Source organism: Myxocyprinus asiaticus, chromosome 46 (genome assembly GCF_019703515.2).
Source record: "Myxocyprinus asiaticus isolate MX2 ecotype Aquarium Trade chromosome 46, UBuf_Myxa_2, whole genome shotgun sequence".
In the NCBI taxonomy this organism is placed as follows: domain Eukaryota; kingdom Metazoa; phylum Chordata; class Actinopteri; order Cypriniformes; family Catostomidae; genus Myxocyprinus; species Myxocyprinus asiaticus.
Genome location: NC_059389.1, coordinates 31,463,825 through 31,480,341, shown reverse-complemented (window position 1 = coordinate 31,480,341; position 16,517 = coordinate 31,463,825). Strand labels below are relative to the sequence as shown.

At 41.7% G+C, this 16,517-nt stretch overlaps 1 protein-coding gene across 3 annotated transcripts in view; it reads right to left on the bottom strand.

The window, feature by feature from the left end:
• The window catches only part of LOC127435764 (anoctamin-1), a 105,871-nt gene that overhangs the window by 50,552 nt on the left and 38,802 nt on the right, over nt 1-16,517 (bottom strand). For all 3 annotated transcript variants that reach the window (XM_051689439.1, XM_051689441.1, XM_051689440.1), the window contains exons 9-12: nt 15,989-16,030; nt 5,847-5,911; nt 5,634-5,768; nt 1,184-1,344 (exon numbers count right to left, since the gene is read on the bottom strand). In XM_051689439.1, coding sequence (XP_051545399.1) covers nt 1,184-1,344; nt 5,634-5,768; nt 5,847-5,911; nt 15,989-16,030 — 403 coding nt within the window. The remainder of the gene's footprint in view (nt 1-1,183; nt 1,345-5,633; nt 5,769-5,846; nt 5,912-15,988; nt 16,031-16,517) is intronic.

The window sequence follows — 16,517 nt, the reverse complement described above, 5'->3', positions numbered from 1 at the left end:
TCACCTGCTCTGTTCTATTTTTGGGAGTAGCATATACCCCCCTAAAGCGGCAGATACTCTGGGAGTGGTGATTACTGCTTTTGGAAAAGGTCATGAGGCTTCAGTGTATTACTCCCTGCTAATTCAGAGTCTGGGGGACGGAGCTTGGGCTGCTCTCAAGAGATTATGGGAGTAAGATTTAAACTTGGTATTGGAGGAGGGAGTGTAGGCTAGGATTCTAAAAAACGTCAAGTCTACATCTAGAGATGCAAAGGGGCACCTTATGCAATTTAAGATTTTACATAGATTCTATTGGACCCCCTCTAGATTGTATAGGCTTGGTCTTAAAGACACACCCACCAGCTGGCGATGCCAATCAGAAGATGGGTACATAACCCATGTTTTTTGGTGGTGTGTTAAGGGGGGGATTGTTTGGGGGGAAGGGTTATAATTTTATATAATTTGATTCCACATTTTCTGTTATGTTTAAGTTGTTGTATGGAATCAATAAAAATTGTTTATATATATATATATTAAAAAACAACATTTTGATCTTAAGTATCTTATATGTTTATAACTTAGCTAACAATGAGTGGAATGATTCAGTGTGTCTCATACCCATTCCTCCAGGAGTAAAGAGAACAACTAGAATTCAGATTAAAGTGATAAAAAACAGAATGAGAGGTTTCAGGCTGCATTCTGAAGACTCCCTCAATATGATTATTTTTCTGTTTGTGTAAAAACAACATTGAACATTAAATTACTCATCCATATAACAAAGATATCCTGTTATTGGACTCCTTTATTGTACTTTAAATACATATAATGTTTGTAGGTATTTCAATATCAAAAGCGGTATTAACTGGTATATTTATATTTGTAAAAGAGCAAAAGCTGCCACATCTCTCTTTGCAAACACAGGAAACAGAGTAAATCTTGTGTGTGAACTTCTGCCCTCAAACAGATGGAGTCAATGACTTCCTGTACAAATCCCTCAGCAGACGACACTGAACAGACCGGATCAACTTTACAGAAATGTGTTTAAACTGCCTACAGACAGACACGCACACACACACGAAACAGATGATAAAGATGAAGAGATGTTTAGTTTAAAAGATCTAGTGATAGAGACAGATGAGATCTAGTGACAGCAGTAAACTGAGGTGTTGTTCCTGAGCAGAAATGAACACACTGATCTTCTCACCCCAAAGAGCCATGAAGATGGAGAAGAAGACAGTGGCAGGGTTATCAAAGAGATGACTAGCTCGAGCTGTTCCACACGCCATGCTCAGATTCCAGTAACTGCACACGCGGTCGCAGAGTGGACACATGGTGATGTTCTTTCGTGGGTCACAGATCTCCATACTGTCAATATAGAGAGAGAGAGAGCGAACACATCTATAACACACTTTACTGAACTCATATCACTTTTCTTGTGTCCAGTAACTACTAACAGGAATATTACTGGATCAAATTGGGGTCCCTTTACTTTTATAAAGCAATATAGGCCCAAAATCCATGTTTGTTTGATATAATGCCACATCAGCATAAGAGCCTATTTGCCACACCAAGAACAAGGTTGAATCAATCAATTAGTAAAGAAAGAACATTTATAAAAATAGTTCAATTCTACCTTAGGATACCTTAAACAATATGATCATGCAAGTTACTATTTGCAATATTGCTAATAAATGTTCCAGTACCCTGACATCGACCCCATTCTGCCTAGTTCTTGACAAGTGTCATCTACTATCAGACATTTTTGCCTCCGAGACCCAGGTTCTGTTCCTATGTTGAAACCAGCAAGTAGTCATGTTTACGTAATCAGTAATGAGCGCGATTCTGAGGTTGCACTTTCCCTCCAAGATTACATTTTTACTCCAGTGGTGGTAATGCTTATGGTAGAGAGAATTAAATATGCATTCCTCTTAACTGTATTACATCACTTACAACTAAAAACAACTCGCATTTGGCACCATTCTATGGACATTTCACCCAAAAACTGAAGTTCACTTCCCGATTCAGCCACTGGGGGCAGTGTTTTTTATTTTGGTAAACGGACCAATTTCAGCGAAATAAATTTTGACCATGTTGCCAAATTTAGTGAAATCAATCTGACTAAACATCCTCCAAAGTACTTTCTGAAAAAAATTTGGCCTATTGTGCCTAATGAAAATTATGTCAGGGGTGCTACAGGAGTGATGATAGTATGATGATGGTTTGTCATCTTTTAATAAAAACCCATGTGTAAGTCTAGTGTGATTTATTCAACATATTGTCTAGATAGTCTTTTACAAATAACAAGGTTAATTTTAAATCATTTGTTGCTTTCAAATTCTTCTAATTATACTTGCCATTTGTTTAAAATATTGGAGTTGAGTAACCACTTGAGGTCTGGAGGTAGAGTTTACAAATTCGATGCTCTTTAGACAGAACTCTATAGAACGCAGCAGTCTGGTACCAGAAGTAAAAATCCCATTCATGTTTTCCATAGGGGAACTGATTATTTACTTATAAACTGTTAAAGACAGATCTACCATGAGTTTTGAGGTTGTCAGTCGATGGTATATGCTTCTGTTGAAGCCATCAGTCCATGTTATTTTAACTTTATTTATAAAAATTGCATTTCACAGCAGAATTCCTGGTGAAGAACTACACTTCACATGATCCTGAAGAGAAAGATCCATCAATCATAAAATTGTGATCAAGAAAGCACGGCAAAAGCTCTGGGGTTCTAAATACAATTATAATTTAATTATTTATTTTTATACACAATTTACAATCATATTTAATCAAACTACACAATGATGACTAAGACTTTATAGATATTACAGTTTCATTTTCTGTTAAAGCATAATTTTCTGTAAAGCTGCTTTGAAATTATGTGTTGTGAAAAGCGCTATACAATTAAAAATGACTTGACTCTGCAGCAACCACCCACTCCCATGATGCACTGTGAATGACACAATCTAATCACTCTCTCTACACTCTTAAATTACTTCTTTATTTGAATATGTCTAAATATTTTGCAATATTGATACAAATATATTGATTCTATACTGTACTTAAAATCAATAGTTTAATATCTTTCCATAATTTTTAATTTGATTATTTCATTCGCAATGCTTCATGGGATTGTACTTAATTCCCTCAATAAAGACGTTAAGTACACAGTCTTGTATCTTTGTCTTTTTATCTGATTTTCATATACTTTTTTAAAATCAAAGTTTGTAATGTTGTGATTCACCTCTGAGCTGGTTGGTTTGGATGGGTTCATGGCTTAGAATTCTTTTATGAAGCATTTTAAAAAATCCCTATGGAAAAAATTTATGGGAAAAATACTTACAGAACCAAGATGGCTGAAACGGTTGCACTCTGTTACTAACTTATTTTAATCCTCCTATGGTATTCAGTAATTTTTGACCGAAATAAATTGTAAAATGTAATAAAAATGGTTTCCTTTATCTGAGCAGTAAAAGACTTGGTGACTTTTCCTCCATTTGTCATATGAACATGAAAATTTTGGGCTTGATTCAATGAGTCTAAGAGGTTGTAAAAAGCGACACTTTTGATATTCGTGGACAAAATTGACTGACTTTTTGAAATGAGACGATAACACACACAGAACCAGGGCATCCATCTTTTGGTCATTGTTGGCATTACAAGTCATCTATTGTTTTCCAATATTGACTCAAACACACACACATGTTTGCAAAATACATTTTTACTATAGAAAGTTTGAAATTGCAAAATGTTTACTCTGATTCTTCTGTTTCCTGATGTTCATTTTCTTGACATTATTATGCATTTACTTTGAGTTATTACATTTTTATGTTTTAAATAATTATTGGTAGTAAAATGCTTATTCTATATCTTCTCTTTGTAACACCATGGTCAGGTTTGTTGACAATAATAATGACACTTCAAATCAATATTAAAATGCTAAACTTTGAGAAATAATAGTTTGATAATGTCTAAATATACATCCAAATGGATATCTTGTGATAAAATATAAAATTAGGTTACAACAAGCCATCAGACTTCACAGTAGGTGGCTACAGCCATCAACTGGCTCTTACTGGCATGACATGATTTTCAAGTCATATTATTTATATTTTGTTCACCAGATAGCAGCAATGTGCCTCCAATTTATGTCACATTCTAATATTTTTTTCATGCTTCAACTCATAGAAGTGTAAGTTCTGAATTTTTTTTTTCTTCCAAAAATTGCTTATTTGTATATGCAAATTAATACTAAAATGTAGACATTTACATGTAAATAATATAAAAATAGCATAAAATCCCTAAAGAAATGCATAATGTCATTGTTCTTACTTCAGGGAAGAAAAAATTGTTTCATCACCATCATCATCAAAAAAAAAAAGAAAAAAAGAAAAAAAGAAGGGGTTATACATCTGACCCTTCCAGCCAAAAATGACAGCGAATACCAAAGGAAGGTGCCATTTTTGAATACCATAGGAGGATTAATGACGAAAAACAGAATATTTAGCTTCTCCCACATTTTGTGTGTAACCCTGTTACTGCATGATTTTGCCCCACTACAAAACATTTACATTCTTTAAAATTGACACAAGAAGTGACATCATTTGTCCCTTTCTACTGCATGGTGGGAAGACAAGTAAATAAACTCATTTTCTTAATCTGTACTCAAATTGCAATGTTAACTGCATTAATCAAGCTCAACCTATAATCCTATTTCCAAAGTTATTGTAAAATGATCAAACAAATGTTTTTCTTTAATTTATGGGGAAAAAATTAAGTTTATCAAAAACTAAACACAAACATTTTTTCCCAAATTAGCTAGCATCTGCAACACTGTTACTTGCAACAATGTTAGCCATATTGTGTACCCTTTTCATGGAAAGTGCCAATTTACATCTGTCTTCACTGTCATGGAAAAACATTATAAGGCTTCATGCCAACATAAGCATTCATTTACATCCTTTAATTTAACCTGATGATGGTCAGTATTCTTATCATTTCTATTCCAAAGAATGAGTTTAAAATTAGATAAAAACTGCAGTAACGGTTCCAAACGGCCTTTGTCAGACTGTGTCATAATATCCTGACAGTGACAAACTCCAGAGGGACTTTCAGACAGATGTCTGGTTTTATTCACTCTTTCTCAGAGTATGAACTTCCTCTTTCACAGTTTGAGGCTTTATACACAGGATGGGGAGCTCATTTATTAGCCAACAGTATTTTTAGACCAAAAATGTGATGGTTCAAGACTACCCTCACAGAGGAAGAATAATCTTCAAGAACTGTTATTTAACTGTGATTAAATTAGACATGGGTTGTGATAATGTTTCTAGTTATTGAAATAGACCTCAACGGTCTTTTGGCAGTGCATTTTATTCTGTAATATACTTATTTTAATGGTCATAGGACATCCCAGGCAAAAAAAAAAAAAAAAAAAAAAAGAGAAGCTAAGAAAAGCATATGTGTGTAAGGTCAAATATTCTGTTATGTATCAATTCCATAAAAAAAAAAAAATGTCTCCTTTAGCTTCTGAAATGTTGTCATTACCAATAATAATTAAATTAATAATAAAACTTGCATGGAGTCTGGATCGTGCTTGTATCTTGTCCACTGAAAAAGCAACTTGAATGAATGCAGTGGTGTCCACTCACCTTGGAATGTCATCATCAACAGTAACGCATCCGTAAAGGAACACAAAGACCCCTACTATGGACGCAGGGATCAGCATCTGGGTGTAAACACCAAGCCAAGCAAAGTACAGACCGATCTTCTCTCCAAAGTACTTCCTGTAAGGTTAATGAGAGATGTTAGCAATGAACCAACAACACTATGACAAGAAATTAAAAGAGAGAATAGAGATATACCTGATCAAACCAATAGGCTGGTACTTATAAAAGACGCTGTAGCAGGCCCATTCTTCATACAACAGCTGAAATAAAGAGAACAGTGTAAAGTCTCTTACCATCATTTTCCCCCCACTCATCTTCACCTCCAAAATAAGAAGCTGCTCTCAGTAAATGTTACTGCACATACCAGTGATTGGCTTCATAAAACAACAGAATATTTAATTTCCTCTTCTTTTTCAAACAGTTCCTACATAGTTTTGCTTTGGGTCATTGGCCTCTGGAAAATTAATCTTTGCTCAAAGAGCAGATCTTTGAAGGCAGCACACTCAACAGATCAACATGACAAGATGGCCTAGAAATGATGGTGATGAATGACTAATCCCTTAAAAGTTAATGGCTTGTGACTCAACTTTGGCTCAATTGGTAAGGTGCTGATTTCATTAAGAATGAAGGTAACTGCTTTGAATTCCACTAGCTGCATCTGTTTCAGTATTGTTTGTGGGGTGCACACTCAAAAAACTTGCTCTTTGGCTGAACTTGATTCAGTTGTGAACAGTGATCCACTTGTTTGAAATTACACTGCCTGGCCAAAAAAAAAAAAAGGTAACATACTCTAATATTTGTTGGACCACCTTTAGCTTTGATTAAAGCGTGTATTCATCCTGGCATTGTTTTGACAATCTTATGCAACGTCACAACATTTATTTCCATCCAGAGTTGCATTAATTTTTGTCCGAGATCTCGTATTGATGACGGGAGAGTCGAACCACTTCATAAAGTCTTCTCCAGCACATCCCAAAGACTTTCAATGGGGTTAAGTTCAGGACTTATTGTGGTGGCCAATTCATGTATGAAAATGATTCCTCATGCTCCCTGAACCACTCTTTCACAATTTAAGCCCAATGAATCTTGGCTTCCCTATCTGTCACTCACTCGACGTTGTGTCGATGTAGTGACACTAGGCATCACTCTTGGGAGCCCCAAACAAGGCCAATGGGAATTGGCGAGTGGAATTTGCATGCCACTCCCCTGGACATACGGGTATAAAAGGAGCTGGTATGCAACCACTCATTCAGATTTTCTCTTCAGAGCTGAGCCATTGTGTTCAGCGAGCTGAATTACTCTACCGATCCATTCACCTCAAAAAGCTGTTGGATTTATGGCGCATTACAGCGGCTTCTCCACCTCTTGCACTGGTGAAGTGCAGAGAATGCCCTGGGCGCTTCAGCAGCTAAAAGAGTATATTCTTCCTACTATAAGAGTATATTTTCCCTTCTTAAAAGAGTGGCATTAACGGAGAGCATCTTTTTAAAGATGCCTCTCCATTTGTGTGTATTTGCTGGTTGCGGTCATTACCTCTCCACTTCCGATGGCCACGATCGCGGTCTTGGGCGCTGCCCACGCGGAGACAGCGTTCGTGGACGGGTCATGTTCTCACTGCGAAAGCGTGACCATGGCAACGTTGCGGTCACGGTTTTTCCTTCGTTAGAGGGAGAGACCACCCCAGCGGCTCCCCGCCTCGGTCCTTCTACCTACAGGTTTGAGGCCACGTCGGTTAGCACTGGGGGTGATTTGGGGACCCCAATGGGAGCCACTCTGCAGGGTATCTCCCCACGGACCTCCTGTTCGGCCGAGATGAAGAAGGGGTTTTACAGACCCTACTTCATTGAACCGAAGAAAGGCGGTGGGTTGTGGCCAATCTTGGACCTACGAGTACTGAACTGGGCCTTGCACAGAATCCTGTTCAAGATGCTGACGAAAAACGCAGTTTAGCGAGTGTCCGGCATTTTGGTTTGCGGCGGTAGACCTGAAGGACGCATCGATACAGACCCTTCCTGCGGTTTGCTTTCGAGGGCCGGGTGTACCAGTACAAGGTCCTCCCCTTCGGCCTGTCCTTGTACCCTTGTGTCTTCACGAAGGTCGCAGAGGCAGCCCTTGCCCCGCTAAGGGAAATGGGCTTACGCATCCACAATTATCTCAACAACTGGCTAATCCTAGCTCACTCTTGGGATGTGTTGTGTGCGCACAGGGACCTGGTGCTCACGCACCTCAGCCGACTGGGGCTTCAGGTCAACTGGGAAAAGAGCAAGCTCTCCCCGGTTCAGAGCATCTCTTTTCGATGACAGCGCGCCTCACATACGAGCACGCACAGTCGGTGCTGAACTGTCTGAAGGCTTTCAGACAGAAGACAGCGGTTCCACTGAAACTTTTTCAGAGGCTCCTGGGGCATATGGCATCCTCAGCGGTGGCCAAACCACTCAGGTAGATGCATATGAGACCGCTTCAGCACTGGCTTCAGACTCGAGTCCCGAGATGGGCATGGTGCCACGGGACACATCGCGTGGTCATCATGCCGATCTGTCACCGCCTCTTCAGCCCTTGGACCGACCTTGTATTTCTATGGGGCAGGGGTTCCGCTACAGCAGGTCTCCAAGCATGTCGTAGTTACGACGGATGCCTCCAAGACGGGCTGGGGCGCCGTATGCAACGGGCACACAGCCGCTGGCTCCTGGACTGGCCTGCAGCTGTGTTGGCACATCAACTGCCTCGAGTTGTTGGCAGTACTGCTCGCCCTGCGGAGGTTCCAGCCATTGATCCAGGGCAAGCACGTGTTTGTCCGGACTTACAACATGGCGACGGTAGTGTACATCAACCGTCAAGGCGGTCTACGCTCCCGTTGCATGTCACAACTCGCCCGCCGTCTCCTCCTCTGGAGTCAGCAGCACCTCAAGTCGAGGAGCAGGTCATCCTAGTGGCACTCTGGCCCACCCAGACATGGTTCTTGGATCTCACGCTCCTTGCGACAGCCCCTCCTGGCGAATTCCCCTGAGGAATGACCTTCTTTCTCAGGGACAGGGCACCATCTGGCACCCTCGACCAGACCTCTGGAATCTCCACGTCTGGCCCTTGAAAGGGACACGGAAGACCTAAGTGCAAGCGCTGCCCCAGGAGGAGACAGCGTTGCTGTGTCTGGTGCGTGCTTTAGGCATCTATTCGGATCGCACGCAGAGCTTTAGAAGCTCCGAGCAGATCTTTGTCTGCTTTGGTGGACAGCGGAAAGAAAGCGCTGTCACCAAACAGAGGATCACCCACTGGGTCGTTGATGCCATCGTGATGGCATATCACGCTCAGGACGTGCCGCCCCTGTGGGGTTACGAGCCCACTCTACTAGGAGTGTAGCAGCCTCCTGGGCCCTGACCAGTGGCGCCTCTTTGGCTGACATCTGCAGAGTAGTGGGCTGGGCAACACCCAACACCTTTGCAAGGTTCTACAATCTCCGGGTTGAGCCGGTTTCGTCCCGTGTATTTTCAGGTACGAGCAGGTAAGTTCCAGGACAGCTGGCTGGGTGTACCGCTTGTGCATAGCGCCTTTCCCCTCCCTTGAGGTGAAGACGTGCACTTTTGACTCCCAGTCGTGTTCACAAGCTGTGATCCCTGGATGACTTTCCTCAGCCCTGTGGCAGACAAGTTTGAGGAGAAACTCGCTGCCAGCCCAGTACATGTGCTAATTAGGCCCTGTACTGGGGTAGGTGCTCCACATGTGCTGGTTCCCCGTAGGTGACCCCATGTGATATCTTCCACTAAATTGTTTCCCTGTCGGTAAACTGCATCTTCCTTGGGCAGAGGCCCCTCTGCCCCCGGTCACCATGTTTGTAGAAACTCTCCCCCCCTCGGGTAGGACCTACCATGCGACTTCTCCACATGACATACTTCCGACAAGACTCGGTAAGACCATGTGACATATTTCCACTCAAAATTCCTCCCCCCCTTCTCTGGGCAGGGTGTGGTCTCCGCGGTGTCTTCCCCTTGGGAGTGACACCCCCCCCAACGTAGACATTTATGGTCCCCAGTCGGTTAACAAATTCCACTCTTTTTGGGGAGAAAAAGATGAAAAGAGGCCACGGCTGGGCTAGCCTGTCCCTATTTGTTGGGCAGTCAACTTGTTCTCGAAGGACCGTTCGACGCTCATAAGAGCGTTGGGGGAGGTTACGTGATGGCCTGGTGCGCTGGCTACGAGGCACACAGCGGTCTGCCCATCTCGCACCGCCAGTCCACGTAACACAGTTCAGCTAGTTGTGGCGTTTTGTATAGGGACCCCTAGTGTCACTACATCGACACAACGTCGAGTGAGTGACAGATAGGGAATGTCCTGGTTACTTTCGTAACCTCCGTTCCCTGATGGAGGGAACGAGACCTTGTGTCCCTCTTGCCACAACACTGAACTACCCGCTGAAATGGCCGGGACCTTGTCTCGGTTCCTCAGCACAAAACGTGAATGAGTGGTTGCGTACCAGCTCCTTTTATACTCGTACATCCGGGGGAGTGGCATGCAAATTCCACTCACCAATTCCCATTGGTCTTTTTTCAAAAAGCAGAGGTGTTTGGGGCTCCCAAGAGTGACCCCTAGTGACACTACATCGACACAACATCTCATTCCCTCCATCAGGGAACGGAGGTTACGAAAGTAACCAGGACAATTGTTGTCCTGGAATATGCCCGTGCCATCAGGGAAGACAAAATCCATTGATGGGATAACCTGGTCATTCAGTACATTCAGGTAGTCAGCTGACTTCATTTTATTGCTGCATAATGTTGCTGAACATAGACCTGACCAATTGAAGCAACCCCAGATCAGATCCAGAGGCTTGTACAGTGAGCACTATGCATGACGGGTGCATCGCTTCATCCACTTCCCTTCTTACCCTGACGTGCCCATCACTTTGGAATAGGGTAAATCTGGACTCATCAGACCACATTACCTTTATCCATTGCTCCACAGTCCAATCGTTATGCTCCCTAGCAAATTTAATTTTTTCCCATTAGCCTCACAAACAAGTGGCTTTCTTGTGGCCACACAGTTTTTTAGTCCAGGGCTGGCCAGTGGGTTTGTGGGGCCCTAGGCGAAATCATGAAAATGGGCCCCGGTGTTAAAATTGTCATAAATTTAAAACATTAACCACTACAAACGTGATAAGCATTTTTTTTAAATAGAAAGCACTAAAATAGAAGCACTCTGTAGCTCAGTAGATGACAAATAACGTGTCCAATTGCATTTTTTCCCAACATGAAGATGTTAGGTTAAAATCTACATGCATGCATAAGGGAATATGTGTATTTTACACATGCTGTGACAAGTCATCAATTTATAGCTTTATTTTGATCACTTTTCAACCTTTTTCTAGAACTACAAATAAACCAATGTCTCATTTATTTTGAGGTCATGGAAACTGGAAGTAGAATAAGTACTGGGTAACATTTTACAACAAGGTTTGCATTAGGTATCATTAACAATGTCAAATCAAATCACTTTATTGTCACACAGCCATATACACAAGTGCAATGGTGTGTGAAATTCTTGGGTGCAGTTCTGATCAACATAGCAGTTGTGACAGTGATGAGACAGTACCAATTTACAATAACATCAAATTAACACAGCACAATTTAAACATCTGATATACACATAATTACACTCAACAATATACAAATAATAACATACACTGTACAGTATACAATACGCACTATATAGATACACATTATTCAATAAAAATAACAAATAAAAATATATAAAAAAGTATATATAGTAGTATATATAGAATGTACAGTATTGTACTGTATTGACATTCAGGCTGTCGGTTGATAGTCAGTTGTTAAGAGAGAATATAATATAATAATAATAATATAATTTATGACAGTCCGTTGTGAGATATAAGAATAAGGGTAATAAAGTGCAGTGCTGATGTATTTTGATCGTGGGAGATCAAGAGTTCAGAAGTCTGATTGCTTGGGGGAAGAAGCTGTCATGGAGTCGGCTGGTGCGGGTCCTGATGCTGCGATACCGCCTGCCTGATGGTAGCAGTGAGAACAGCCCATGGCTCGGGTGGCTGGAGTCTCTGATGATCCTCCAAGCTTTTTTCACACACCACCTTGTATATATTTCCTGGAGGGAGGGAAGTTCACCTCTGATGATGTGTCTGGCAGTTTGCACCACCCTTTGCAATAATTTGCGGTTGTGGGTGGTGCTATTGCCGTACCAGGCAGAGATGCAGCCAGTCAGGATGCTCTCTACAGTGCAGGTGTAGAACCGTGTGAGGATGTGGCGGTTCATTCCAAACTTCCTCAGCCGTCTCAGGAAGAAGAGGCGCTGATGAGCCTTCTTCGCAACGACTTCAGTGTGGACGGACCATGTGAGTTCCTCAGTGATGTGGACACCCAGGAACTTGAAGCTGCTGACTCTCTCCACTGGTGCTCCATTGATGGTGATGGGACTGTGTTCTCTGTCTTTTCTTCTGAAGTCCACCACAAGCTCCTTTGTCTTACTGACGTTGAGGGAGAGGTTGTGCTCCTGACACCAGTGTGTCAGAGTGTGCACCTCCTCTCTGTAGGCTGTTTCATCATTGTCAGTGATCAGACCTACCACCGTCGTGTCATCAGCAAACTTAATGATGGCATTGGAGCTATGTGTTGCCACACAGTCATGTGTGTACAGGGAATACAAGAGTGGGCTGAGAACATTCTCACATAAGTGTTCTTTTTTTCCAGGTGGGAGAGAGCAGTGTGTATTGTAGATGCAATGGCATCATCAGTGGAGCGGTTGTTGCGGTAAGCAAACTGCAGCGGGTCAAGAGAGAGAGGCAATACAGAGCAGTCTCTCAAAGCATTTGCTGATGATGGGGGTCAGAGCAACAGGACGCCAGTCATTTAAGCAAGTTATTTTTGATTGTTTTGGAACAGGCACAATGGTGGATGTTTTAAAGCATGTGGGGACTACAGACAAAGAGAGGGAAAGGTTGAAAATGTCCGTAAAAACACCAGCCAGCTGGTTCGCGCATGCTCTGATGACGTGGCCCGGAATGCCGTCTGGGCCCACGGCTTTACGGATATTCACCCGTCGGAAGGATCGGGTTACATCCGCTACAGAGACGGAGAGTGAACTAACCTCTGTAGCTTCAGCCATGAGAGCTCTCTCCACGAGGGCGGTGTTATTTCCCTCGAAACGAGCATAAAAAGAATTTAGCTCATCTGGGAGAGAGGCAGCGGTGTTCATGGCGGAGTTTTTATTCCCTTTAAAGTCCGTGATGATGTTAATTCCCTGCCACATGCTTCTAGAGTTGATGGTGTTAACCGGTTTCGTCCCAGGTAGTGGCACGCAACACAAGCGGATAAGCCCGGGATAGCCGGCCGGGTGTATCGCTTGCCCATAGCGCCTTCCACCTCCCTTTGAGCTGAAGACATGCACCATTAATTCCCAGTAGTGTTCACAATTTGTTCCCTGGTTGACTTCCTCCGAGCCCTGTGGCAGTCGAGTTTTCGGAGAGATTTGCTGCCGGCCCAGTACATGTGCTAACTAAGAGTCCTGTTCTGAGGTAGGTGCTCCGCATGTGGCGGTTCCCTGTAAGGCTAACCCGATGCGATATATATCTTCTGCTAATTCGTTTCCCTGTTGGCAAACTGCGTCTTCCTTGGGCAGAGCCCTTCTGCCCCAGTCTCCATGTTTGTAGTAACTCCTCCCCCATTGGGCATGATCTACCTTGAACACTCTCCACATGGTTGGAAAGACCATGTAACGTGTCCTTCCACTTAAATATCCCCCCCTCTCTTTGGGCGAGGTGTGGTCTCCGATGTGTCTTCCCCTTGGGAGGGACACCCCCCGACTAGACCTGGCGGCCCAGTCGGATAATCCCCCTTCTTTTTTAGGGAGTGGAAAAAAGAGAAGGGGAAAAGAGGCCATTACTGGGTTAAGCCTGTCTCTATCTCTTGGGTAGTCGACTTGTCCACAAAAAGGGCCGTTCGACACATAACTATGTTGGGGGAGGTTACGTGTCAACCTGGTGTGCTGGCTATGAGGCACACAGTAGTCTGCCCACCTCACACCGCCAGTTCACGTAACACAATTCAGCCAATTGTGGTGTTTCGTATAGGGACCCCTAGTGTCACTACATCGACACAACGTCAAGTGAGTGACAGAGAGGGAACATCATGGTTACTTGTGTAACCTCCGTTCCCTGATTGAGTGAACGAGATGTTGTGTCCCTCCTGCCACAACGCTGAACTACCCGCTGAAATGGCCGGACCTTATATCGGATCCTCAGCATAAAACCTGAATGAGTGGTTGCATACCAGCTCCTTTTATACCCGTATGTCCGGGGGAGTGGCATGCAAATACCACTTGCCAATTTTCATTGGCCTTTTATCAAAGACCAGAGGTGTCTCGGGCTCCCAAGAGTGACTCCTAGTGTCACTACATCGACACAACGTCTCGTTCCCTCCATCAGGGAACAGAGGTTACACAAGTAACCATGGCATTTTCTTAATTTAAAATTACTATGTAATCAAAACACAAACACTTTGTGTAGAAAGAACCTAGTGGAATTGGATAAACCTAAGAAATGTAGATGTGTCATTGCAACTCAAATGTCTTCTATTTCTTTATGTACTGACTAGTGAGAGTAAATGTTAGCATGTTAAATACATGCTGGTTGGAAGCACTACAAAGTATAGTTTATTAACTATACTATGGTTAGCACAGCATTTGCTTAACAAAGTGAGCAATCATTTTCATGTAGAACCTCTACCTATCCTGATTGTAGCTCAAACTCCACCCTTCATCGTTATGGTAACCCCCAAAAATCCAACGTAACAGAAACTCTTCTAAACCTCAACATAACAAAAGATTAAACACTAGCAGGTATGCCCCTTAATATTCATTTTGCACAAAAACACATAAAATAGCACTTAATTGTAACATTTACTCTCCCTATCGAGTCCCATGCAAAGCATACTGGGAAATGGAAATCCCCTGCCCAGTTTCATCAATGCTACTTTAGCACCACAAAACATATTAATGTAGCCCCAACTCAAATGGATTAAGAAAACTTCCATTTTACAAATTTAAATGGATAGAATGCAATTTAATCAAGTTGACAAAATGTTCTAGAATTTTGTCTCTTTAGTTCATTTTAATTAAGGAAAATTAAAAAAGGAATTTTTTATTTTATTTTATATAGTGGTTAAGATTTAAGACTGGTGACCAGAAGTTTGCTGGTTTAATCCCTTAAACAGGTTCTCATCAAGGATGTGTCTTTTTTCTGGCTCTATCCATGTTGCCCTTAACGGTAAGCCATTTCCTGGACATTAGTGACAGTGTGATCTTGGTCAGCAGACCACAACAGTTTTGCAACAGACTTAAAGTTGGCTTTTCTCAGAATGGACTTAATTCTAATCTCTAAATAAATTCTTCACAGATTCAGACTCCCTAAAAAAGAGATTGAATCAATTATGGGGTCGAGAAATTGCTGTAGAGTTCCACTCTCTGAAACACTGTCAGTGTTGGAGCACTTTAGTAATTCTCCAACCAGTGACAGTTGTTTAATTTTGTGGTTACTATAAAATACCATGGTGATACTATGGTAACTGTAGTAAAACCATGGTTAATTTTTGTAAGGTAAGGTTAGGTTTAGGGGTAGGAGATGGTGTAGCGTGTCTGTTGGACTATGAATAATGACAATTTGAAATTACTGGTGTAGGCATTTATGAAATATAAAAATGGAGATGAGGAGGTGGAGGGATGCTGGAAGAATAATCGCCGGAGCGAGGAAAGCAGCTGCTTATATATACTTTGGATATGATTGGCAGGCCTAGATGGACAAGCTCCTCCTGAACTTACGTTTAGAACTTAATTTTGATTTTTGTTGGTGAGCATTTCAGGAGATTACATTTTTATGCTAGTATGTAGCAACAAATGAGCGTCTTTTATGTTAGTGAGTCATTGACTTCATAACCAAAACAAAGGAAGTGAATGAGAAACAGTCATTCAAAAATGAAGATTCATCACGAAGGAAACACCACTAGTTCAAAACCAGAGTAAGAGCGCAGTTCAGAAAGTGAGTTTTGCTTGATGGATTCTTTTAGAAATAAGAAATGCATGAACTAACTAGCCAATATTTGTCTGAAATGTAAGTTATTCACTATTATATGCTTGTTTTTACTGAACTGTTGCCTCATGCCTAAGGCCGAATCACAGCCATGCTGATATTCAGAACAACAGCACTCTTTCTCCTGAGATATAGCTTAATTAAGTAGCTTTTAAGGAACCCTATTAGGCAACTCACATTCAAAAACATTAGACTTTACTGATCTGGAGGAATACTGAATATAACTCACCTTCCTGTCATTTGGCTCAGCATTTTCCCCATCAACATCTCCCTGTAATGAAGAATACAGTCTATCATATCCTGTAGAAAAGGGGTTTCAAACTCAATTTACCTGGGGTTGAATACATGTCATTTGAATACCCCGTAAGTAATTATAGCTTACTGATTTAAGTCTCACAAACCATAGTGCACTTATGGTAATCTTGGTTCATTTCGAGTCGGACATGAATAAAAGGTCTGATGACTTACAGTTTAGTGATGCCTTAGAATAATTCAAACCGATAATGGGTCGCATCTCAGCTCTTTAAATTATTGATTATAATTATTGATTATAATGGGAGAAATGTAGTTTTGTTTAGGTGTGAAAGAAGCCATGCGGAAATATTTATGTGTATTTCTATATTAGTCTACAAATATATTATAAGGCTACTGTTTAACAATCCTTTCAGAAAGAGAAAATGTATTTGTGGGCTGGATTTAAGGATAAATTATTAACACTTGAGGGTGTACATGCATTCATATGAGAAGTTGGACGACTG